The 26,734-nt window shown below is 43.1% G+C and overlaps 1 protein-coding gene across 4 annotated transcripts in view; it reads right to left on the reverse strand.

Moving 5' to 3' along the window:
- Positions 1-26,734, reverse strand: part of TTBK2 (tau tubulin kinase 2) — a 219,450-nt gene that overhangs the window by 63,092 nt on the left and 129,624 nt on the right. For all 4 annotated transcript variants that reach the window (XM_034769194.1, XM_034769196.1, XM_034769195.1 and 1 more), the window contains 2 exons: positions 3,304-3,369; positions 1,704-1,796 (listed from right to left, as the gene is read on the reverse strand). In XM_034769194.1, coding sequence (XP_034625085.1) covers positions 1,704-1,796; positions 3,304-3,369 — 159 coding nt within the window. The remainder of the gene's footprint in view (positions 1-1,703; positions 1,797-3,303; positions 3,370-26,734) is intronic.

The raw sequence follows: 26,734 nt of genomic DNA on the forward strand, positions 1-26,734 counted from the left end.
AAAAAAGCATTAGCACACCACCATTCCCAACCGCAGAATATTCACACCATACATCACCGGCATTAAGTGCAATATTTTTGGTCAGAGTTGAAGGGTGTATGAAAAGGGGATTAATCCTTTAGGTTATAACAGGGCTAAAGATCCTGCCATTGCCCTTAGCACCAATGTAAAATGTTCTTTAACCAGTAACTCCTCACTTAACATCCTCCCGCTTAACGTTGTTTCAAAGTTACGTCGCGGCTCCATTAGGGAACATGATCGTTTAAAGTTGTGCAATGTTCCCTTATAACGTCGTTTGGCTGCCTGCTCTATCCTCTGCTTGTAAGATTCTGTGGAAGAGCAGTGACTTTACAAGGAAGCATTGCACAAGTTCCTCTTCTCTGCCTCCTCCCCCTCCCACCCAACGCTTCCCCCACCGCCAAACAGCTGTTTGGTGTCACTTAGGACTTTCTGGGAGGGTGGGGGAGGAGCGGGGAAGCAGCATGCTCTGGTGAGGAGGTGGAGTGGGGGTGGGAAGTGGTGGGCCTGGAGTGGAGCGGGGACGGGAAGAGGTGGGCCTGGAGCATCCCTCGGAAAAGATAGCACCTGTTCTTCTGGGGGGAAGCTGCCGCTGCTGCTGCACAAGGTGCTTCCTAGCATCCTTGCCTGCAGCAGGCTGTGCCTGTGTGGAGTAAGCCAGGGGCACCTACCAACCACAGTATAGTACTGTACAGTATATAATGCCTTTTGTCTGCCCCCAAAAAATTTCCTTGGAACCTAACTCTCCGCATTTACATTAAATCTTATGGGAAAACTGGATTCTTTGGAAATACCATTTCACTTAAAGTTGCATTTTTCAGGAACATAACTACAACATTAAGTGAGGCGTTACTGTATTTAAATGCTAGTCTAATTTTCTCTTTGTGTGTGTGTGTGTGTGTGTGTGTTTTGTTGCTGTTTGACACCACTGATTATAATTGGGCATTGCAACTCTACTAGAATCATAGACAGAGATTTAAAAGTTCTATTATGTCATCTACTTCAGTTCATTTCTGATACATAATTACTCCGCAAAGTAGACATTTTTTAGTATTTTTATTCAGTCTAATATCAATTAGTCTGTGGTTTCCAAAGTCAGAAGAATAGGAGCAGTCCTTTGTATGGCCCACCTTCATCTACCACCATAGCTAAGTTAATCAGAAAGTGCTTTTGATAATGCTATACTTTCAAAATAGGTAGAAACAAGTAGTGGACACAGGCCATCAGAGGTTGCTTTTTCTTTGCATATCTCCCATAAGACATCTGCCCAACAGCATGAGCACAGATCTACTGGGCTAACTTTGTCTAACAGCAAATACTGAATGTCTATTTCCAAGATGAAATGTCAAACTATGAAATTTTGTACAAAAGGTTTGTGAAGGCAAAAAGCACTGGTTTCAAAATAGGGCCATGAATTAATGTATGTACATTTATATTTGCCCTCTATAATGAATCTGTAAAAACTGTAAGCTCTGTCTAAATTCCCTTGCAAACTAAGACCATTTGTAACACTCCACAGCACTTTAAGCCATGACATTAGCACTGTGAAGTGAGGGGGAAAAAATCACTAGAAACTGCTCTAAAATGTAACATTAGAATTTTATGAACCAATGATTCTTGAGTAGATTTTTCATGAAGGTGTTTATGTGCAATGCCCATCTAAGATACTTATTTCTAGATTTTACCTTGTCTTTTATTTTTCTCCAAGGCAGCTGTCCAACCACAAACTCTACCAACATGTAAAACAGGGACCAGAGGTCATCATGCCTTCCCATTTCCTGTGAAAAAGAAAAGGGATGGAATTTTGTTACTCCTCATAACTGCTGTACTTTACCTTACTACTATGCAATCAGAGCTAATGGGCTTTGCTAGATCCTGTATTGCTCTAGAGCATGGGTGGGCAAACTACGGCCCACGGGCTGCATCTGGCCTGCCAGCCATTTTAATCCAGATCTCAAGCTCCTGCTGGGGAGCGGGGTTTGGAGCTTGCCCCACTCCAGCTGGGGAGCAGATTCGGGGGCCGCTCTGCGTGGTTTCCGAAAGCAGCAGCATGTTCTCCTTCTGGCTCCTACGCATAGGGGCAACCAGGGGCTTCGGCTCCGCACGCTGTCCCCACCCCAAGTGCTGCCCCCCCAGCTCTCATTGACCGGGAATGGCAGCCAATGGGAGCCGCATGGGTGGTGCCTGTGGACAGGGCAGCATGCAGCAGAGCCACCTGGCCATGCTTCCGCATAGGAGCCAGAGGGGGGACATGTCGCTGCTTCCAGGAGCCGCTTGAGGTAAGTGCTGCCTGGAGCCTGCACCCCTGAGACACCTCCTGCGCCTCACTCCCTGCCCCAGCCCTCATCCCCCTCCCACCCTCTGAACCCCTCGGTCCCAATCCAGAGCACCCTCCTACACCCCAAACCCTTCATCCCCAGCCCCACCCCAGAGCCTGCACCCCCAGCCGGAGCCCTCAGTCCCCCCTCCCCGAGCCCAGCCCCCTGCTGCTCCAGACCGGAGCCCCTTCCCGTGCTCTGAACTCATCATTTCTGGCCCTACCCCGGAGCCTGCACCCCCAGCCAGAGCCCTCACCCCCTCCTGCACCCCAACCCCAATTTCATGAGCATTCATGCCCCACCATACAATTTCCATACCCAGATGTGGCCCTCAGGCCAAAACGTTTGCCCACACCTGCTCCAGAGACTTCAACTATTGTATATTCCCAATAAAACCGATTAGAAGAAAAATTGCAAAACAGATCCCTATAATACTGCAAGTAGGAAAAAACGCTCTTCTTTTCTCATCACTTCAGATGGAAGAATAAAAAGCACAGAAAAAATTAAAAGAGGAAGCATGTTAAAATATGATTGCAGGGATGTACATCATTTTACTGTGAAGTGAATGTCATCACACTGGCAATAGTGGTTTGTCCAAAATTCTCTAATACCCTGAGATCATGAAGATAAGTGGAATATACTGTAAATATAATGTTATCACCTGATAATTTCATCTTCCCTGTTCTACTCTCTTGTGGTATGATTAAAACAGTGATGGTAATAATTAAAACAACTATTATGATTTCTGCAACCAGAATACCATTATGAAGATAAGACATTCAGTTATCTACAGTAATGTAAAAGTGACCTATTCTTTCCTAAGTATTTCCCACAGTCTAACATCTTTCTATATAATAATGACAACGGGACACAGAAAATGAAGCAAGATTTATACTATACATACAATTGACAGTGTTTTTAATTACTATAAAACTCAGACAGGTGTGATGTAAGCACAGATACTCACTCTGTTTCTGTGAGCATTGATTGATGCATATCGTACTGTTCCTCGAAAACCCGCAACAGCTCGTGGCTATCAAAGAAGCACAGACACAAAAATCAAAGATTTTTCAGTATTACAGAAGATAAACCACCTGATTACACACAGCAACATGTAAAACCTACTACAGTACAGAAGATGGAGCAAAGGGAAATGTCATTTAGATCCTCTGTCTACTTTCGGTTTCCCATATTGCTGGTACAATATTACTGCAAGAGATTCATTGCGGGCTCAAATGGACATGACAAGATGGTGTGCCGCATATCCACACATGAGTTAGCTCCAGGGGAAAGTTATCCTCTACCTACATTAGCTTTTGTTTTGAAGAGTGTCAAATTCTCACAGAGAGGCCTCTTAGGAAAAACAAGATGCATGGTGGGTTTACTAATATCTTTCTCCACTGAGTCTTGGTTCTAAATCTCAGGAAGTCTGAAGTTTAAACTATGAAAGGAACAGAAGCATACAAGTATCTTTGAACAATCTGAAGATACTGCTAGGTCTCAACTATCTTACATCAGAGAACAGCTAGGGACAATTAGGCATCTGTTAAAATTATTTTTATTATCACAATTATTTTTCAGATCAAGAGGTTAATGATTTGAGAAATTCCAAGAGAGGGAAAACCCATATAAAAGTCTCAAAGCTGTGAGCCGAGAAATAAATAGCATGTAATGGGCACCTCGTTAGGCTAACAAAAGGCAAAATATAGCTGAAGAAAGAAATGCATTTGCTGCATGAGATGTTGTAGAATGCCAGTAAGCACAATACCAATCAACCTCTTTCCCCAGAAGCACCTTCTTTGGCAGCTTCCTGGTCCCTACTAACTCTCCACAGAACAGGGCTACTCTTTTATGGGAACTTTTTCCAGTGTGTCTTTCTGGTGCTAGTCCTTTAAACTTGGCAGAATCAAGCAACCGTAGCCCTAAAGTGGCCATCTTTGGCACTGTAACTGGCAGCATCTCTCTCTCCATCTTCTAGCTGGTGAATACCTGTCTTTCTTTCTCACTGCTGAGAAGATAGCACATTCTCACAGATCAAACTGAACTTTTAGAGCCACAGCAGATAGCTATAGAATAGTAATGACTTCCTGATGTCTCTTGCTTCCAATGAAACATTATAGGAGCAGTGTAACTAAATATTTATTTTGTAATATTTTAATCTTCATGTTTATGGTACAAAATAAGTATTATATTACATTGTCAGAAATAGACATCCTACTCATTTTAGCCACTTAACTCACCCCACATAGACACAAAAAATAACCCCTGCCTGAACTGCTAAATGTTATTTCTGTCTTTGCCTTTTTCCTGAACTTAAGATTTTCAAAAGCAATTTCTTCTTTTTGTTTCCTCTAAAAATTATGCAAGAGACTTGTATAACCTACACCAGTTCTCAGTTGATCTGAGAGGGAGTGAGGGTGAACTCTACTTGCCTGGGGATCCATGCAAGTTTTTAGAGTTTTCAAAAATAATATGATGAAAAGTTTCTATTCATACACATTTGGAGACCACCACAATATACAATTCTGACTGTAATCAGGAAAAAAAATTTGATTACCCAACATGGTTATCATTAGTTCATGTCCACCAATGTGAGCAACCTTGGGAGCCCTCGTATTGGTAGGCCAGCAACTACTGTCATTGTTTGTAACACCATATGGATTAGATCTGCTCTCAAGTAGGATTCCATATCAGCATTTAAAAAAAAAAAAAAAGCCCACAGTAGGCAGTGGCCCTTCTAAGCAATAGTGGAGCTAAACCAGGATTAGTAAAGGTGGGGAAATCTTTTGCAAAAATTTGTAAATGTAGACAGGGTCTTTGAGTCTACTGTAAATAGACTGGGGGTTTTTTGCACTCTCACAAACAACCTTTAAATGACACTTGGAAGTAATTTGGTGGTTAGGTCTGCTAGAGAATTTAGTTTAAATTTCAGCTAGATTAGCTTTACAGTGTAAACCATCTTATAGTTTTTTATAATGAATCTTTAACTTGTATAAATAAAGGTACAAGTATAAAACCCCTGGGAAAGGAAGTGTGGTACAGTGATTACAGGGGGGGTTCTATAAGCCTGACTCTTCCACTGATTCTCTGCATCACCTTGGGCAAATCACTTCACTTCTCTGTGCTTTGGTTTAACCTTTCTGTCAAATGGGAATAATAATCTTTAACAACCTCTCACAAAAGTGGTGGAGTATAGCCAATCTTTGTGGGTCCAAATTCTGTAGTTGCAGCACTGACCTATTGAATCCCATTAAGTGCAAAGGGTTTTTTGTCTGCATAAGAACTGTGGGATCAAAGTTCCTGCATATCCTTGGATCAAAAGCACTATGTAAGTGCAAATTGTCATGAATTATGATCATACATGAGGTTTCCTCCAAGCAGCTCCACATATTAGAAATGGATCCCCTCTATCAGGCGAGTGGGTCCTCAGGATTGCTGAAGCTCAGAGTACAGCGTACTTATGTTTTGAGTCTTACATGTCCCTTGCTACCACATAAGGGAGGTATCATTATTTAGCCCCTTCTATCAAGTCTTTATAACAGATATGCCAGTGGTTGCATATTATGCATGCTCTTCTTCATCTAACACCCAGTCAGGACTCTCTGAGAGCTGGTATGCCATTGGGCTTAGATTTTACCTTGAGTAAGAGGGCCACATAATTTCATGCTGCAGAAATTCCATGCTGTAGTGTAAATTTAAGTAGGGTCTTTCTGTAAGATTTCAGGAGAATCTCAGCTCCCATTTAAAAAAAATGGGTTTTTAGCCCAGCAGTCCTAATGATAAACAAATCAGTCATCCAAGAGACCTTCTTATCTTACAGCTGTTTCTAAGACTGCTATAATTTAGGTGAATTTCCACAAGGATGTAAATAGGCTGAATGGTAGCACTTTTTTGCAGGATGCTGATATATATCATATCCCTAAAATGCCAACACATCAGTGTCCTCAGTATGAGCAGAGATGCAACCTGTAAATCCCAACAGTGCAGGAACCCAGAAGGTGAAATCCAATGCACTACTGACTTCAGAGTCTCCAGTTAGAATCTAAAAGCACAGCTGCACTAGAGACTTTACAGCCACGCAGCTGCATTGATGCAGCTGTGCTGCTGTAAGCTCTCTAATGTAGCCGCTTTAAACTGACAGGAGAGAGCTCTCCCGTTGATTTAACTACTCCAACCCCCATGAGTGGCAGAAGCTCTGTCTGCGGGAGAAGCTCTCTGGCTGACATAGCGCTGTCCACATTGGCGCTTATGTCAGTGTAACTTATGTTGCTTGGGGGGTGACTTATTCACCCCCCTAAGCGACCTAAATTATGCCAACATAAGATGTAGCATAGACATAGCCTAAATAAAGTCAGGAACATATTTACTTTTACCAACTGAAATATTTCTCTTTTCACGGGGATAATGAAATAAACATGGTGACTGGATGGGACAGGGACCCATCTTCTTCGACTAGTGACATTCATTTTCACTAGATAACTAGCACACACCAAATCATTTCCCATTTGTTTGACTTTGGGCAAGGAGATTGAACACAAAACAGTTCCTTTAGAGTTTTGATACAAATTTTAAAATGCAATCTTCTCCACGGTCTATTGAATCCATTGGTCTGTTGTATCTAAGATCTACACCAGGACAAAAGAAGTTAGTCTTTTTGATCACATCATATAAAGAAGGGAACATCTCACTATGCCAGCCAGCTGCTTACTGAATGTTAAAACACCTATTTTAATTATACTCTAAGTTGCATCACTCACAAAACTATTGATGGTTTTGGAGGTAGAGTTAGTTGGGCCAGTTGAAAATGGGATTTACTGCCCTCTGGGCATTTACTAAGTTTCTGAAACTGCTGTATCAGAATTCTTGATGCATACCAAAAAGCTTCATGTAATAAAAGATAAGTTCTCAAACCATCCACTTGACTGGGGCTTTCAAACCCCCCTCTACCACCAACTGTGAAGCTTTTTTGTTTATAGATCCCCAAAATGGATGTGTCCAATACTGGTTCATCTACCAGCAACTCAGGATTCTCCTCATGTAAAGGACACATAGATAATTATGCAGCCACTATAAAATGACTAGTTAATTTTTTTAAAACTGGTACTTCCAAATTAAGGCATTGACAATACTTCAGAATGCTTACGGGGTGCCAGAAAGGATTGGGTTCCCAGAAGTAGGATCCACAATTTTATCTTCCAGATTCAAGCTCTAAGAAATCTGCTTCAGCAGCAGCAGAGCTTTCTGATTAAAATGGATCACATCTGTGTCTCTTTCCATAAGAGGAGAGGCTTTTATGAGACCTCATCAATGCATGGCTGCTTTTTCACTTGGGACCTTGCAGCTTGTATCTATCTAGATTGTAATTCTAGAGCATCTATCAGCATAATAGCCAAGTATCATTTACAATAAAAATTTCTCAGAGATATTCCTAGCATACTTGATAATGGGCTCTGCTCTTCATCTCTCCAAGGTTTAGCAGCTTTGCTTACTGTGTTTTTGTCTTACATTGCTGCTGCAGTTGTAATTTCTTGCCTTCGTTTATTGTAACAAAGCTTTTGCAAAGAGATGAGTCCTTCAGCTTTCTATGAAAACTGTCATACTTGGGCTCAGTCTTATTTGGCCCCATAAACTACTTCAGTCAAACTCCTTTGATGAACAATAGTTTACCCCTAACTTTTGAGAACTTTACACTGGGCATTGTCAGTTACATTCTCCCAAGGGAGCCACTCTCTAAGTATGTCATGAATGGAGGAGGTGATTTTGAATGTAGCTGAGCTTCAACCCAATGAAAGCTTTAAAGATTAAGACCAGAAACTTGAATTGGCACAAGAAGCAAAGTGAAAGAGGAGCGTATGGCCCACTTGAGTGATGCATTCTCTGCAGTTTTTCCTGCTAAGCAATGAAAGCCAATGTTGGCAAGGCTATGCTGGGGCTATTGGTATGATGTAATCCCCATCTTGTTTGATCTTGGATAAGTCCTTGGGCAGAAACAGAACTTGAGGGAAGGCATACAGCAGGCCTTTTGGAAAATTCAGGAGGAAAACATCTGACAGTGACCCTGGTCTGTGACCCGCCAGGGAACAAAAAAGACAACATTTCTTGTTTTCTTTCACTGAGAACAGGTCCCTCAGGAATACTCCACCATCAGAAAATAGTGATGGACACATCCAGATGATGGGATGATTCATGGTGGCCTGCATACGATCTGCTCAGGTGATCTGCCAGGGTGTTTTGAACCTCTGGAAGATAGGCTGCTTTCAGGTTGATGGATCTGGCTATGCAAAAGTTCCAAAGCAAGATGGGCTGTGTGCATAACTTTGTCAACTGTGGTCCTCCCTGTCTGTTTACATAAAACATGGCTGTTGTGTTGCCTGTGAGTACTAACAAACTCTGCCCCCTCATATGTGGGAGTAATGCCATACAAGCCAAATAAATGGCCTGAAGTTCTTTGTTATATGGACACCAAGGTCCTGGGACGACCAAAGCCCCTGAGTCTGAAGGGGGCCTAAGTGAGCTCCTTAACCTATATCCAATGCATCCATGGTAAGGCGAGTATCTGCTGAGGAGGCGCAAAGGGAAGTCCTATGCAAACGTTCAATGGGTCTGTCCACCAGTCCAGGGAGGACAAGACTTGAGCTGTTACCTGAACTACCCCGTCCAGGTGATTGTCAGCTGGAGAGTATACTGAGGTAAGCCAACCCTGCAGCACTCTGAAGTGCAGTCTAGTGTGCTGGACCATGTAGGTGCATGCCGCCATGTGCCCTAGAAGTCTGAGGCACTTTCAAACCAAAGTGAGAGGATGTGCCTTTAGAACTAGAGCAATGATCCACAGTGCACTGAACCTCATTTGCGGCAGGAACGCCCTGGCCTCTGTGGAGTCTAGCATTGCCCCAAAGAACTCTATTCGCTGAACTGGCATCAGAATAGATTCTTCTGTATTGATTAGGAGCCCTGTTGTGTGAAAGGCTGACTGGATAGTGGCTATGTTGGCAAGCACTTGACATCTGAATTGGTCCCTCAATACCCAGTTGTCCAGGTTAGAGAACATGTGGATTCCCAACCTGCACAGAAAAGCCACCACTGCTGCCACGCATTTCGTAAATATGAAAGGGGCTGCTGCGAGGTCAAAGGGGAGAACTGCAAATTGGTAGTGTGAATTGTTGACCATGAACCTGAGGAACTTTCTGTGGCTGCAATGAATTGCCACATGAAAGCAAGCATCCTTTAAGTCCTGAGCAGCGTACTGGTCCCCAGTCTCTAAGGAAGGGATAACAGAAGCAAGAGTAACCATCCGAAATTTTGTTTTTTTCAGAAACTTGTTCAGTTGCTTTAGATCTAAAAGAGGCCTGAGCTCCCCTTGCCTTTGGCATTAGGTAATATTTGGAATAGAATCCTTTCCCTCGGAAAGGCATGGGAACTTCCTCTATGGCCCCCAAACGGAGGACAGATTGGAACTCCTGAAGTATCACACTCTCGTGAGAGTGGTCCTTAAAGAGGGATTGGGTAGGGAATGGGAAAGGGGAAGAGAAATAACTTGGAGGGTGTAACCCAGTTCCACCTTACTTAGGACCCACTGATCTGTGGTGATGTAAGATCAAGCACTTAGGAAATGCGATAAGTGGTTGGCAAAAATAGGGGAAGAGAACGATGGTACCCAGGGAAGTGACAGGCTGCTCTCAATCAACAGGTCAAAATGAATGCGTTGAAGAACAGTCTGCCTGGATGAAGCAGGTTCTGTGGAGGAGGAAAGAGGAGTAGGCCATCTTTTATAACCTCTGCCCACTCTTTCTCAATAGATCTTGGCTATGAGGCATAAATGTGTGGAATTGCTGGGACTGTTGTGGGTAGAAAGCTCTTTCTTTGTCGCTGGTGTTTAAATCCTCAGCAACGTAAGCATTGGTCGAGTCCTTAAGGCTATGAAGCTTTTCATTCATCTTCTCAGAAGAGAGCAAAGGGCTTTTGAACAGGAGGTCTTGTATGGTTTGCTGCACCTCTGTGGGCAAACCTGATGATTGCACCCACGTTGAATGCTGCATGGAAATGGTGGAAGCCATAACACAAGCCACCGAATCTGCTGCGTCCAAGCTTGCCTCCAGGTGTGACCTGGCCTCTAATATGCCCTCATCAACCAGGGTGGTGAACACCTGGTTAGTCTCATCGGGATGCTTTCCCACAGGTTGAAACTGTACCAACCAAGCAGAGCCTGCTGTTTGTGATTCTTATTTGTTACCCTTCCGTGGAATAAATTTTCCTGCTGAAGAGGTCTAGGTTCCTTGCTTCCTTCCCCTTCAGGGTTGAGGCCTGATGTCCCTGCCTCTCCTTTTCTTTAGCAGCAGATACTACAACCCAGAGGTGGTTGATTGTAAAAATGTTCATAACCCTGCGAACTGACATAATATCTCTGTGCGACTTGTCTTGAACCCTCTCTGGCTGGATATCCAGAGCCATAGCCACTCTTCTAAACAAAGTCCTAGAGGGTTCTGACATCAACTGGGTGAAGGTAGACTCTGCAATTACTTCCTTATCTGGCAAGGAAGAGGCCACTGGTCATTGAGAGCAGCCCTCATTCAATTCTTGCACTGGAGAGTCCCAAGTAACCGATTCCCCTGACCCAGTACCAGCAAAGGGGGAATGGCAACCGTGGTGTCCATGCACCCAGTGTCTACTAGATGCTGTAGCATGTGGGGGAAGCCCCAAGGGCTCCAGAAGGGCCACTGGTATGGTGATGGTACCCAGCTGCGTGCTGGACATTGATCCCTAGGTTGGGAGCTGCACCAAAGTGGGTAAGGGTTGCTCTGGCCTGGAGGTATAAGGTCCCACCTCAGAATCTGAAGAGGAAGACAATTCCGCTTCCTCTGGCCACAGGGGAGCTGATCCCAATGGTACCAGGGAGACTGGTGGTGAATCAGGGAACAGAGACAATGGTGAGACCATTGCAGGATTTCCCCTCGATAGAATCTGTGAAGACTCTGCAACTGTAGCGGCCACTGGTGCCAACTGGTGCATCAGTGCTGGAGTAGGCACCAAAGGATCCAACACACCCACTCCTGGTGCTGGGTGGGAATCTGGTCCCACAGGTGAAAGCAATACCAACAAGTTCAGTAGTTCCCGAGCTGTCTCCAGCACCCTCCTTCCTCCGCGCCGCCCCACCGAAACAGCAGTATTGACCCATTTGGATAGTCTTTGAGCCGATATCACAGAGCTTTTGGATCTTTCTGTGGTCAAAAGGAAGAGTTTAGGGGATTTCCTGAAGTCCTTAGTCCAATCCAAATAGAATGCTAATGTCCTTCTAATATCTAACGTATGCACAATTATCTCCCAGTTGTCACAATGTGGTTTTGGGAAAAAACAGAGAGATGGATCTGTGGAGTCATATCGAAAGTGCAGAGAAAGTAGGGAGAAACTTGGGATATGGCCTTAGAGTTACTGTGTCTTAAAAAAAAAAAAAAAAAGGCTGTGAATGATGGCTGTGCCATCAGGGCCGCTATTTCTCCTATGTGCCTAGCTGAGGTGATGGCAATTAGAAATGTTGTCTTCATGGACAGGTGTGAGATAGAACAAGTTGCCCTGGACTCAGAGGAAGGTCTAGTCAAAGCCCTGAGAACTAGGTTAAAGTCCCAGGCTGGAGTGGGTGGTATCACATGCGGGAAGAGATTCCCAATGCCCTTAAAGAATCTACGCATTAGTGGGTGAGCAAACACCAAGTGGGCAGCCGATTTCACAGCGAGATGAACCTTAAGAGAACTGAGGGATAGTTTAAAATGTAGTGCAAAATCAGAGGGAGGAAAGATAAGGTTGGGTCTGTGTGTTTGGAATGACACAAACTTGGAGTTGTTTCCATTTTGTAGGTAAATACGACGAATGGTCAACTTTTGGTTGTGTTGCAACACATCTTAAACCTGGTGTTTTTCCATTTAGAAGGAGGGGTGGGGACCCAGAGAGAGGAAAGATTCCCACCATGTGCCAAAGCTATATAAGGGGGTGGAACAGAACAAAGGAGGTTCCAGTCATGAGAAATCCCCTAGTTACCACGTGAGCTAGAGCTAACAAGAACTGTACTGGGGAAAGGATTGGGCCCAGATTAGGAAGGAGTCCAGTCTGTGAAAGAAGTTTATTGAAATATCTCTGAGGGTCAGATTTATATGTAATCACTTTCTTAATGTATTAGGCTTAGACTTGCGTGTTTTGTTTTATTTTGCTTTGTTCTGTCTATTACTTGAAACCACTTAAATCCTACTTTTTATACTTAATAAAATCACTTTTGCTTATTAATTAACCCAGAGTAAGAAATTAGAATCATAGAATATCAGGGTTGGAAGGGACCTCAGGAGGTCATCTAGTCCAACCCCCTGCTCAAAGCAGGACCAATTTCCAACTAAATCATCCCAGCCAGGGCTTTGTCTAGCCGGGCCTTAAAAACCTCCAAGGAAGGAGATTCCACCACCTCCCTAGGTAACGCATTCCAGTGCTTCACCCACTCCTAGTGAAATAGTGTTTCCTAATATCCAACCTAGACCTCCCCCACTCCCACTGGAGACCATTGCTCCTTGTTCTGTCATCTGCCACCACTGAAAACAGCCGAGCTCTATCCTCTTTGGAACCCCCCTTCAGGTAGTTGAAAGCAGCTATCAAATCCCCCCTCATTCTTCTCTTCTGGAGACTAAACAATTGCAGTTCCCTCAGCCTCTCCTCATAAGTCATGTGCCCCAGACCCCTAAACATTTTTGTTGCCTTCCGCTGGACTCTTTCCAATTTTTCCACATCCTTCTTGTAGTGTGGGGCCCAAAACTGAACACAGTACTCCAGATGAGGCCTCACCAATGTCGAATAGAGGGGAGTGATCACATCCCTCGATCTGCTGGCAATTCCCCTACTTATACAGCCCAAAATGCCGTTAGCCTCTTGGCAACAAAAGCACACTGTTGACTCATATCCAGCTTCTTGTCCACTGTGACCCCTACGTCCTTTTCTGCAGAACTGCTACCTAGCCATTCGGTCCCTAGTCTGTAGCAGTTCATAGGAGTCTTCCGTCCTAAGTGCAGGACTCTGCACTTGTCCTTGTTGAACCTCATTAGGTTTTTTTTGGCCCAATCCTCTAATTTGTCTAGGTCCCTCTGTATCCAACCCCTACCCTCCAGGGTATCTACCAGGCCTCCCAGTTTAGTGTCATCTGCAAACTTGCTGAGAGTGCAGTCCACACCATCCTCCAGATCATTAATAAAGATATTAAACAAAACCAGCTCCAGGACCGACCCTTGTGCACTCCGCTTGAAACCGGCTGCCAATTAGACATGGAACCGTTGATCACTAACCGTTGAGCCCGACGATCTAGCCAGCTTTCTATCCACCTTACACTCCATTCATCCAGCCCATACTTCTTTAACTTGGCGGCAAGGATACTGTGGGAGACCGTATCAAAAGCTTTGCTAAAGTCAAAGAATAACACATCCACTGCTTTCCCCTCATCCACAGAGCCAGTTATCTCATCATAGAAGGCAATTAGGTTAGTCAGGCACGAATTCCCCTTGGTGAATCCATGCTGACTGTTCCTGATCACTTTCCTCTCCTCTAAGTGTTTCATAATTGATTCCTTGAGGACCTGCTCCATGATTTTTCCAGGGACTAAGGTGAGGCTGACTGGCCTGTAGTTCCCCGGATCCTCCTTTTTCCCTTTTTTAAAGATGGGCACTACATTAGCTTTTTTCTAGTCATCCGGGACCTCCCCCGATCGCCATGAGTTTTCAAAGATGATGGTCAATGGCTCCGCAATCACATCTGCCAACTCCTTTAGCACGCCCAGTTTTTCTAAATAGTCCCAAACCACTTCTTTCTCCACGGAGGGCTGGTCACCTCCTCCCCAAACTGTGCTGCCCAGTCCAGCAGTCTGGGAGCTGACCTTGTTTGTGAAGACAGAGAACAAAAAGCATTGAGTACATTAGCTTTTTCCACATCCTCTATCACTAGGTTGCCTCCCTCATTCAGTAAGGGGCCCACACTTTTCTTGACTTTCTTCTTGTTGCTAACATACCTGAAGAAACCCTTCTTGTTACTCTTAACATCTCTTGCTAGCTGCAACTCCAAGTGCAATTTGGCCTTCCTGATTTCACTCTTGCATGCCTGAGCGATATTTTTATACTCCTCCCTGGTCATTTGTCCAATCTTCCACTTCTTGTAAGCTTCTTTTTTGCGTTTAAGGTCAGCAAGGATTTCACTGTTAAGCCAAGCTGGTTGCCTGCCATATTTACTATTCTTTCTACACATCGGGATGGTTTGTTCCTGCAACTGCAATAAGGATTCTTTAAAATACAGCCAGCTCTCCTGGACCCCTTTCCCCCTCATGTTATTCTCCCAAGGGATCCTGCCCATCTGTTCCCTGAGGGAGTCAAAGTCTGCTTTTCTGAAGTCCAGGGTCCGTATTCTGCTGCTCTCCTTTCTTCCTTGTGTCAGGACCCTGAACTCGACCATCTCATGGTCACTGCCTCCCAGGTTCCCATCCACTTTTGCTTCCCCTACTAATTCTTCCCTGTTCGTGAGCAGCAGGTCAAGAAAAGCTCTGCCCCAGTTGGTTCCTCCAGCACTTGCACCAGGAAATTGTCCCCTACACTTTCCAAAAACTTTCTGGATTGTCTGTGCACCGCTGTATTGCTCTCCCAGCACATATCAGGGTGATTAAAGTCTCCCATGAGAACCAGGGCCTGCGATCTAGCATCTTCTGTTAGTTGCTGGAAGAAAGCCTCGTCCACCTCAACCCCCTGGTCTGGTGGTCTATAGCAGACTCCGACCATGACATCACCCTTGTTGCTCACACTTCTCAACTTTATCCAGAGATTCTCAGGTTTTTCTGCGGTTTCATTCCGGAGCTCTGAGCAGTCATACTCCTCTCTTACATACAACGCAACTCCCACACCTTTCCTGCCCTGCCTGTCCTTCCTGAACAGTTTATATCCATCCATGACAGTACTCCAGTCATGTGAGTTATTCCACCAAGTCTCTGTTATTCCAGTCACATCATAGTTCCCTGACAGTGCCAGGACTTCCAGTTCTTCCTGCTTGTTTCCCAGGCTTCTTGCATTTGCATATAGTCACTTAAGATAACTCATCGATTGTCCCTCATTCTCAGTATGAAAGAAGAGTCCTCCCCTCTTGCGTTCTCCTGCTCGTGCTTCCACCCAGGATCCCATATCCCCACTTACCTCAGGGCTTTGGTCTCCTTCCCCAGGTGAACCTAGTTTAAAACCCTCCTCACTAGGTTAGCCCGTCTCTGCCTAGCAAAGATGCTCTTCCCTCTCTTCGATAGGTGGAGCCCGTCTCTGCCTAGCACTCCTCCTTCTTGGAGCACCATCCCAAGGTCGAAGAATCCAAAGCCTTCTCTCCGGCACCACCTGCCATTCATTGACTTCCATGATTCGACGGTCTCTACCCAGGCCTTTTCCTTGCACAGGGAGGATGGACAAGAACACCACTTGCGCCTCGAACGCCTTTATCCTTCTTCCCAGAGCCACGTAGTCTGCTGTGATCCGCTCAAGGTCATTCTTGGCAGTATCATTGACAGTATCATTAATACCTGGGGGAGCAAAGAGCTGTGCATATCTCTCTATCAGGCTAGGTCTATACTACCCGCCTGAATCGGCGGATAGAAATCGACCTCTCGGGGATCAATTTATCGTGTCCCGTCGGGACGCGACAATCGATCCCCGAATCGGCGCTCTAACTCCACCAGCGGAGGTGGTAGTAAGCGCCGCCGACAAAAAGCCCCAGAAGTCGATTTTGCCGCCGTCCTCACAACGGGGTAAGTCGGCTGCAATACGTCGAATTCAGCTACGCTATTCACGTAGCTGAATTTGCGTATCTTAAATCGACTCCCCCCGGTAGTGTAGATGTACCCTCAGTGTTATAGAGGGCAGACAATTTATGAGTTTACCCTGTATAAGCTTTATACAGAGTAAAACAGATTTATTTGGGGTTTGGATCCAAATGGGAGCTGGTGTCTGTGTGCTGGAGACAGGAGCACTTCTTAAGCTGTTTTCAGTTAAGTCTGCAGCTTTGGGGAAGCAGTGTAGAAGATCATTGATGATTTTAATGTTGTCTGTGTGCTTTGGCAAGAGAAGGGAAAAGGCACTGTGGGTAAGCAGGTAGTTATCTAGACAACTCCCCCACTTGAATTATTACAGCAATCTATTCTTGGGAGCTGTCTGCAACATAAAGATGTCAACAAGTGTCCTCCATTCCCTGGTTTCAGCACTACATATCTGCAGTCCCAGCTCTTCTCCTCCTTGGCATCTCCTACTACTCCATGCACTCCACTCCCCATTATTTCATGAGGGCTAATCACAGACCTGAGGAAGGGATAAAAGATGATCTGAAGGAAGTTAAAGCTACAAGTTCACTTGGTCAAGACAGATGAGAAGATGGACAGAGAGGAGTCATTATAAGTGGTATAATGTTTCTAATGTCTATCTTTACTCATTTTATGTATTTTGTATTCATTTAATGTCTATGCTGACCTTCTCTCTATTCTTTGCTAGCAATACTGATTGTAGGAGAAGTTCAGATCCATAAAGTACAATTTAGTTTCTAGTACTGCCCTACTGTGAGAGGGCATCCCATTTCATTTTGGACATTTCATAATGGCAATATTTTAACCCATTTTTACATATACAATTGACATAATACACCTCTACCCCGATATAACCCGACCAGATATAACATGAATTCGGATATAACGTGGTAAAGTAGCGCTTCGGGGAGGCGGGGCTGCACGCTCCGGCAGATCAAAGCAAGTTCGATATAACGCGGTTTCACCTATAACGCGGTAAGATTTTTTGGCTCCCGAGGACAGCGTTATATCAGGGTAGAGATGTAATGTAATATAATACATGGAGATATACCTATCTCATAGAACTGGAAGGGACCTTGAAAGGTCATCGAGTCCAGTCCCCTGCCTTCACTAACAGGACCAAGTACTGATTTTTGCCCCAGATGGCCCCCTCAAGGATTGAACTCACAATGCTGGGTTTAGCAGGCCAATGCTCAAACCACTGAGCTATCCCTCCCCCCAAATCTTTGCTTCCTAACCCACAGGGTTGAATTGTCAGGAACATCATATGCAGGTTTGATGTATGTGGTAAGGGACACAGGTAATGTTTTGCCACTTTTCTGCCCCACAAATCCTGTGGGAGGGGTCAGTTCAGCCACTGATGCAACTTAAAGCAGCCTCAGGGCTGTTCTATATTGTGCCAGTCTGCAAAAGTCCCTTCAGGTCCATTATGCTGTTGGAGATTTCAGAAAAACATCTGTTCTATGCATATCCCTTCCTATCACTTGCCATCCCTCTACACATGGAAGGAGGATCTGGGAAAGGTGGTAGAGATCTGGTGTAGTTGAGCCAGTTCTCAAAGGACTGTCCACTAGAGCAGCACAAACTCAGTTTTAAAAAGGCTGAGGATCTGGCCCATATTTATCTAACATCCTTAGAAAACATAATATCTACCTTTCAAATACACCCTAGCACAACTGCCAAGTTTTATGCAGCTCCATGTCCTATCTCTGCCACTGCTTTGAGGAAGAGTGTGCTGTACATAAAGTTGAAATTGATGGTTATATACAAAATATTGTATATGCAAGTTAAACAATTTATTTGCATAAAACACAGCTCCACAAAACTTGGCAGCTATTAAACTACTTCCTCAGTTCTGAACCATCACTCACCTAACAGTTCCAGGTTCAGAATACACCCTTCCCCCCAACCCTCCAGACATACAAAATCTAACCTCAGAACTCTTCCACATCCTAATTAAATTTGCACAAAATGTAAAATGGACTTGCACAAAATTTGGCAGCTATGGAACCACCTCCAGCCCCAACAGGAGTCCACCAGTACCACCCTGCAGCATAACAGGCATGCTATGCTGCTGTGACATTACTAGTTGGTCCCATTAGCCCCTACTGACCATTGCCCCTGGGATGATGGGTGAAAGGAAAGCTGAAGTGGAGAAGGTTGCAGTAGTTGAGGTGGGAAATAAGTATAGTATGGATGAGCATCTTATCATCAAGGAGAGAAGAAGGGGATGAATTTTAGAGATATGTGAATGGGTAGGCTTTGGTGAGGAAGTGATATAATTTGGTGAGGACCTGGATGTAAAGGGAGATGGAAAAAAGGAACTTATATGTGTGAGTAATGGCAAGGATGTTAAGTTATGTGAACTGGACAATAGGGATAGAGAAGATGAGAGGATTTACAAGGAAAGATAAGATAAATCCATATCAGATGTGATCATGTAAATCTGCATTACAAAACACCACTGTGCTACATATTGTTGGGTTGCCAACAGAACCTTAATGACAACAGACTGCAAAAGTAAATGTCAGCAATGAGATGGTGTTTGACAAGATGTCACCAGGACAAAACGTCCACAGCAAAGTGCACACAACAAAATGGCATAGACCTCTATCTTGAAGCAAATGGCTTTCCACATTCTTGTTTAGGTTTTGAAGAACAGCCTTTTCGACTAGTTAACATCTTATAGCCAATTATTTCAGTTTAATCCAGAGCACTACCAATTGGAAGAGCTCCCCGTTACCAAGGGGTAATGCTGCTTAGTACAATCTTTCTCACATAGTGTGCTCTCAGTTTAACACTGTACTTGTAACAACCATGTGCTTATTGTCTTAGTGAATTAGTACTTCACCCTCATCTCTAAAAGTATGAGCTTAGCTTTAACCCTGTCATTCATGGCAGAAAATGCATTGGAGGCTTTTGGAGATACATAGCTTTTCTGCATTTTAAAAAAAAACTAACTTATATTGCTGTTTTTCTGAGCACACTAAAACACCACTGTGACTACATGCAACAATTAAAGAAAAAAATGTTTGGCCACCATTTCCTGTGACCTCCCTAAGGATTTTGTTCTTGATGTAAGCTCAATGTTTGTACATTTTGGCTATTCCGACACTTGCCGGGGCGGGTGACTTGTCTACAAAGTTTGCCTAACAAATTAAATATTTACTACAGCTGTGCTCATCAGCAAGGGAAATCCATGAGTAATTAGCTTTGCTTTCATAAATCTAAACATAGTCATGACATCTATGCTACATACTAGGGCCCCAACTTCCAGGGTTGCTGAGCACCATAGCTGGCATTCAATATTTCTGAAAGTCAGGTCCTAGGGTCTGTACAAGTCTCCAACACATGGCAATGGTTTTAGCTGACAAATTAGCATGTCATTACACTTGTATGCAATGGTGAATGTTATAAGTAAAACTGCACCCCTCCCAAGCACAAAGATCCAGTCTTAAAAACAGTTTGGAGAACTTTCCTTTGTCATAAACTACTAAGTTTTACATTCTCTAGCTTCAATCAGATCAAGATTTCATTTAAGGAAGAAATATAACTATATTATTGGGGTTAAAATCAATAGTTGCTTTAATATGAGTGAATACAAAGACCTAAGGAATTCAAAAGTCTTCCTGGGACAATTCTCCCTTGCCTCAAGTATATAAAGATAATACATCTCTAATCATTTCTTGGATCTAACAGCCTTTGCCCCATATAAATATTCTCTTTTATATTAAAAAAAAAAAGTACTTATAATGCAAGGTTAAAAGAATAAATTCAATGCTGTTTGAGTTGGGGCTGGCCCTTCCTGCTGCCTCTGCTGTGATGTCTACAAGTAAAGGCTTAGAATCGTCTCATCCAAAGCACCCAGTATGTGTGTTATCTTCTCTCATTTTTTATGTTATCATTCTAATATTGACAGTTTTTCTGCCATAATGCCCAATGTGACTTCTGTAATGGCTTTTTTTTTCCTTTTCTTTTCCCCCTTTTTTTGTGTGCAGGATGGGACAGGGACACAGAGTTATCTGTCCATCAGGCATTCTCAAATGCACAAGTCTATTCAAAGAGGAACAGGAAACAAACAAAAATAAGCAAGGTGCAGTCCTGTGTCTTATTGCTAAATAATAAAATAAAAATCATCTGCTTTTATTCTTGAATATTCTTTAGAGAGAATTAATATAAACCCCAAAGAACTCCAGGTCATAGTAGTTTCTATATGTTAGGAAAGTGAAGTCATAGTAGAATCATAAGACTGCATATACATTTCAAGATTTTATAGTTTTGTGTTTAACTGAGTAATAAAAAGTACTGAACACAGTATTTGAAAAGTGATTATTCATAAGAATATTTAACTGGAACAGCCCTCTAATTACTATTATTTTCCATTTATCTCCTCAAGTCCATTTCTAAGTTTTTAAAGTTTAGCTAAACCTCTGTGGTTTTAATGTTATGTCTGTGTTGCACCAACACATTTCTGTGCAGTAGTCTGTGCAGGCACTTTTCGCTTTTCTTAGTATATTTCTAGGGTAGTATCTGCAGTTGCACACATGTTGAAAATTGATGATAAATGCCCCTTTGCTGGGGTACTCCAAAAGTTCAAATCCCCTGTGAGCACTGAACAAAGGTAAATGGCATTTATTTGGTTTCTTATGCAAACACCTGAGTAGAAGAACATATTCACAAATCCCATGTGCACCGATGTTAAGACTTTAATTGCTTCCATAGTGATTAAAAAGATCTAAACATTTATGTTCACAGCTGTCTTCTCATGAACCTTTTCATAAGGATCAGTATTTACAGCACTTGCTGGCAGATTCTCAGATTTAGCAGGTGTCAGAGCTGAGAATTTTGTTATTGTGGGGTTCTTCAACTCCCTGTTGAATCAGTAGAGAATCGAGAGTGGATTTTGTCTTCTGCAAGGGACTGCCCATAAGAACTTTATTAGATCATTTGTTTCCTCTGGATTTAAATGGATTTGTAATTGTTTGAGAGGTGAAATTCAGGCATTGTTAGATATTTTATGTGAACACCTCAATGCTTAGAGTCAGTATTCCTCCAAAACATGATGCTATATTTCCAGTTTGTTCTAAAAAGATGAATTCCAGCTGTGCACACTTGTAAAGATTTAATAAAATTCCCAGGCAAAAATCTGGTAGTTAAAGTACCATAAACCTACTTGGATGACACATTATAAAAACGTATGTTTTTAAAAAGAACCCTCAAAGGCCAGAAATACAAAATTAAAGTTACACTTAAGTAAAAAGTTTCCAAACACTGGACAGTATGGAAATACTCAGTTAAGTTCAGCCAAACAATCATAACTCTGATCCCATGTCACTGCCCTGAGAACAAGCAAAAAATTAAAAACCATTTTAGCCTCAAAACAGCAAAAAGGTTTATTTAATCACTGACTCAGATTTAACACTTCTTATTAGATACTTTTACTTGCACTCTTTACAGACTTGGCTGTGACATGACAATCTGCTTTGAATAATAGGCAGGGGATGGCTTCACTACTCCAGAAGCAAAGTGATTAGAGGGCATGTGAGAAGCTCAAAAGATGCAAAATACATATAGTTTATTACATAATTGCTGAAATATAAGAATCTTTCTCATGGATATAATTACTACAAAGATACCTGTGTACAAATACACTCTTTATATCATTTTAAAAATAGATTACATACTGGATCCTCAACTGAAGCAAACCTTTAATGAAGAAATCATTCTTCAAAGTATTTACATTCTCTTTAACATATAATATTGTTTGGTGTTCAAACAAATTGACAACACTCATTACAATAATGTTCTATTAGATCTTTGTATATGTTCATATATAGAAATACATTAAACAAGACCAAAACCATACTATATAAATAATAAATCACATGTTAACAGGGGGGATACTTTTTCAAGGACCTGCAGGGATGTTGCCTTATTTTAAAAAATATATAATTCTTAAATTGAGCACAAGCTATACATGATATGGCATAAACAGGTATATTGTATACACAGTGTGAGGTTGAAAATGGAGATACTACCTAATCTTCTGCATGGCATAATATTTACATGTGCATTCTAAATAAAACTATTGACAATGATATGATTTGTCCTAATACGCTGGTGCAGGACTTCCAGTCCGTTTAGGAAAAAAGCAAGGTTTACCAAATTAATAGAAATAGAAAATAGAACCAGGTAAGCTATTCATATGTCTGTCCTCTGCTGTAGGTGTAAGCACAGCTGATTCCATGCCATGCCAGTAATTGAGCTATCTATGTACATCTCTTCCCTTCATCTCCTCCCTCTTTCACAGCCCTACAAAAATACAATGTATGTTGATCTCTGAGTTAGGTCCTAAGTATCAGATTGATTCATTACTAACAAGCAAACAGTCCTTACTGATATTATATAAACTCAGTAAGCTATGGAGACTCTTTTCTCTTTAGAACTAGATCAACTCGCACACAAAAATGCAGGAGATTATTAAAAATTGCCCATCTCCCAATGAACGTACTGTAATAACTAAAACAGGGATGAAGATTTTTAACTTGCTCCATTTTACCATAAATTCTTCTGTGCAAGAACAACTCTAATCTGTAACATGCAAAACAGGGTTCAAAATAGGATTCTTTAGCTGCTCTTTATTGTAAAGAGTTTTAACCTTTTTTCTTTTAAATGGAACATTAACTAGATGAGGCAGAGTATTGTAGAGATATATTACAATAATCAATAGACTGCAACCAAAACTGTTTAAATTGCAAACCTAAATGGAGGACTTGGAACAAATGAAAAAATTGTCTCCATTGATTTAATAACCTAATAATATCTAAGCATATTGAGTCCCAAGGGTGAGCACGAGAGATGCACTTCCTTTTACTGACATCTCAGACACTGAGCCTTAGACATAAATTTGAGGCTGAGTAATGAGAGAGTAGCAAAACATTTCTATTCAAGCAAGATAGCCTTTCAACCAACAACCCTCTCCATAATTTTCTAAAACTTTTACTTTTCCCTGCTCATTAGGAATATGTTAAATTTAAAGTTAAATTCAGAGAGTCCCATGGAATACAAGATCTCTTCTCTTCAATGCTGTAACACATATTTTTGAATGGTGTCTTTTTTCTTTTTAACAAAATCACACTTTGTAATAAATTACTGAATATACACACAAATACACAAAAACAAGATTACAAGAAGCATCTGTTCATTTAATAGAGAGTGGAATACGGAGGGCTGCAGTGAAAAATGTTTTGAGGAATGAAACAGGAAACTCATTAGGAAAATAGGATTTCATTGTTTTATGAGAAATGATTAGATGTCATAAGAAGAAAGAGGATGATCTGAAGAAAAGTAAGGGAGGAAATGAGAGCAGGCGCAATGAAGATAAAGATATGGGCTGGGATGGAGTCCACTGGGGCAAATGGAGGGGTTACAAGAAGAGAGCAGATGAGAAATGGGGAGGTTACTTACCTGTAACTGGAGGTCCTTCAAGATGTGTGGTCCCTATCTATATTCCACTGAGGGTTATACCCATGCGCCATGTGTCCAGAGCCAGAGAATTTGAAAGTAGTAGTGTCCATTGATCCATGCATGAACCCTTGCTCAGCCTCATGGTTTCTTCTGAGACGATAATGGGTGGGGTGGACTGACCGCACCCTCAGTTCCTTCTCCACCACAAATCAAACAGATCCACAGCAGAGGGGAGGAGAGTGGAACTGTAATAGAGATAGGAACCACACATCTCAAAGAACCTCCAATAACAGGTAAGTAATTTCTTCTTCTTCTTCTTCTTCTTCGAGTGGTGGTCCCTATTGTATTCCACTGAGGGTGATTAACAAGCAGTATCTAATTAGGAGGAGGGTGTGAGAAAGATGACAGAGCTGCTGAACGAAGGACAGCCACACCGAATGAGGTATCCATCACAGAGTCTTGCACCAAGGTGTAATGAACAGCAAAGGATGTACCAAGCTCCATGTGGCCACCCTACATATGTCCAAAAGCAGTACATCGTGAAGCATGGCCACAGTTGATGCTTGTGCTCTCATGGAATGGGTTCATACACCAAGGGGTAGAGACAGTCCTGACAATCAAAAGCAGAGCATAATGCGTCCCGAAATCCACTTAGAAATCCTCTGTGTAGAAATCACCTGCCCCTTAATCCATTCAGCTTTTGCAATAAACAGTTTAAGGGATTTCTTGAATGGTCTTGTCTTCTTCAGATAGAAGGCACGGGCCCTGAAGACGTCGAGGGAGTGAAGGAACTGCTCCTCCACCGAGGTGTGAGGCTTCAGGAAGAAAGCAGGTAAGTGTATGGGTTGTTTGAGGTGAAAGTGCAATATGACCTTTGGCAGAAACTTGAAATGCAGATGCAGAGAAATCTTGTCCTTATGGAACATGGTAAAAGGGGATCCACCATCATGGCCCCAGTTCACCTACCCTTCTCGCGGAAGCAATAGCTACCAGAAAGCCAACCTTCATGGAAAGGAGAGACAGGGAGCATAAGGCCAAAGGTGCAAAGGGCAAATTCATTAAGGTTAAGAGTACATGGTTGAGGTCCCACTGGGGAGCCATGGGTTGAATGGGTGGATAAGTCCAAAGGAGGTTTTCCAAAAGCTGGTAGTCAATGGATGTGTAAACACAAAAGAGTGCCCTTTCACAAAAGGGTGGAAAGCACTAATAGCCGCTACATGCACCTTGATGGAATTGAGAGCAAGTCCTGACACCTTCAAAGATAGAACGTAGTCCAAAAGAAGGGGAATGTCCAAGTCAGCAGGGGCAAGACCAGGGGCAAGACCTGCATCAAGGGGGTACTTGATGCATTTACGGTTGGCGTGGAAGGCAAAGAGGTCCCAGGCTGGAGTCCTCCATTGGGTGAAAATGTTGCTGGCTATGGTGTCATGGAGCTCCCACTGGTGGTAGGCCACAAATTTCCTGCTCAGAGTCTGCAATCACGTTCTGAGTCCCTGGAAGATAGGTTGCTACAATATGCTCTTGTGGGTGATGCACCAATCCCATAGATGAACCACTTCTGCACAAAGTGCTGGCAACTGCATGCCACCTTATTTGTTGATATAATAAAGGATGGTGGTGTTGACGGACATGACAAGAACATGACGGGAAAGAATAGATGAGAGAAACATGCACAGTGCCCTCTGTACCACCCAAAGCTCCAGAATATTAATGTGCATTCTGGACTCGCCATCTGGCAAGTGATGCAACCGTGATGACTTTTGTGCTCAGGGAGGACAGACAGAAAGATATCCCAGTGCAGACCTGACCTGGGTCCATCCACCAGTGGAGGGAGAGGAGTACCTCTGGGGGAACTCTCAAAGGGAAGTCCGAGATATGTCGGGAGGGAGAACAGACCCTCTGGAGCCACAGAGCTGGAGGCTGCAAAGGCTAAGATGAGCAAAGGTGGTGATGTACGTGGAAGCCACCAGGTGGCCAAGGAGGGAAAGGGAAGTCCTTACCGTAACAGAAGGACTGGTGAACCATCTCGGCAATCAGCTCTTGTAGCATCTGGAACCTATCCCTTGGTAGGTAGGCTCAGGTCAAGACCACATTGACGCAGGCTCCTATGAGTTCTAGTGACTGTGTGGGATCCAAAGTCGATTTTTTAACATTTACACTCACCTCCAAGAAGGAGAGGAGTCTGAGCAGAACGGAGGTCTAGGCTCGACCCTCCCTTCTGGATCGCACTGCTAGCAGCCAGTCATCAAGGGTGGGGAATATAGGGACCCATATTCTGACGTTGGAGAAAACTTTTTAGTAAAGACCCATGGAGCAGTGGTGAGTCTGAATGGTAAGACCCTTCATTGGAAGTGTTGATGGCCTACTGCAAATATCAGGAATTTTCTGTGGGTTGGATGGATGTCTATATGAAAATAGGCATCTGCATATCAAGAGCTGTAAACCACATGCCTTTTTCCAGTGAGTGCATGATGGCTGCTAAGATAACCATATGAAACTTGGGCTTGCATATGAACTGATTGAGATGACGCAAGACCAAGATTGGTCTCCATCCATCCTTCTTCTTGGGTACGAAGAAATACATGGAATAGAACCCTGCACCGTGGTAAGTTGTTGGACCAAGTTCTACCGCTCCCCTTTATAGAAAAGAGTTCACCTCTAGGGCAAGGACACTGTCATGAGAGCGGTCCCTGAGGCGGGACTAGAGCAGAGTCATGGGTGAAGTAGCATTGTGAACTCAATCGTATAGCCATGTTGAATGATGTCCAGAACCCACTTGTCCATTATCACACTCCAAGCTGGTAAAAAGAGTGCTAGGCTCCCCCCAAAGGGGGTAGATCAGGTGGTATGGTGGGAGGCAAAGTGGTTGTGGCTCTCTATGTGCACTCAGAAATATCACTTTTGCGAAGACTGAGCATGAGATGTTGAAGGCTTTGACATGGAGCCTGGAGGACAGGGCCCTTGGGTCTTCTGTCGCTTGAGAGGATGCTCATAGGACCATTGATGGAAAATTGAGGAGTTCTGAATCATGTCAGTGGCAGGCAGTAGAACTTGCGTTTGAGTGCTGGTGTGTAAAGACCCAACAATTGTAGAG

Source organism: Trachemys scripta, chromosome 4 (genome assembly GCF_013100865.1).
Source record: "Trachemys scripta elegans isolate TJP31775 chromosome 4, CAS_Tse_1.0, whole genome shotgun sequence".
In the NCBI taxonomy this organism is placed as follows: Eukaryota; Metazoa; Chordata; order Testudines; family Emydidae; genus Trachemys; species Trachemys scripta.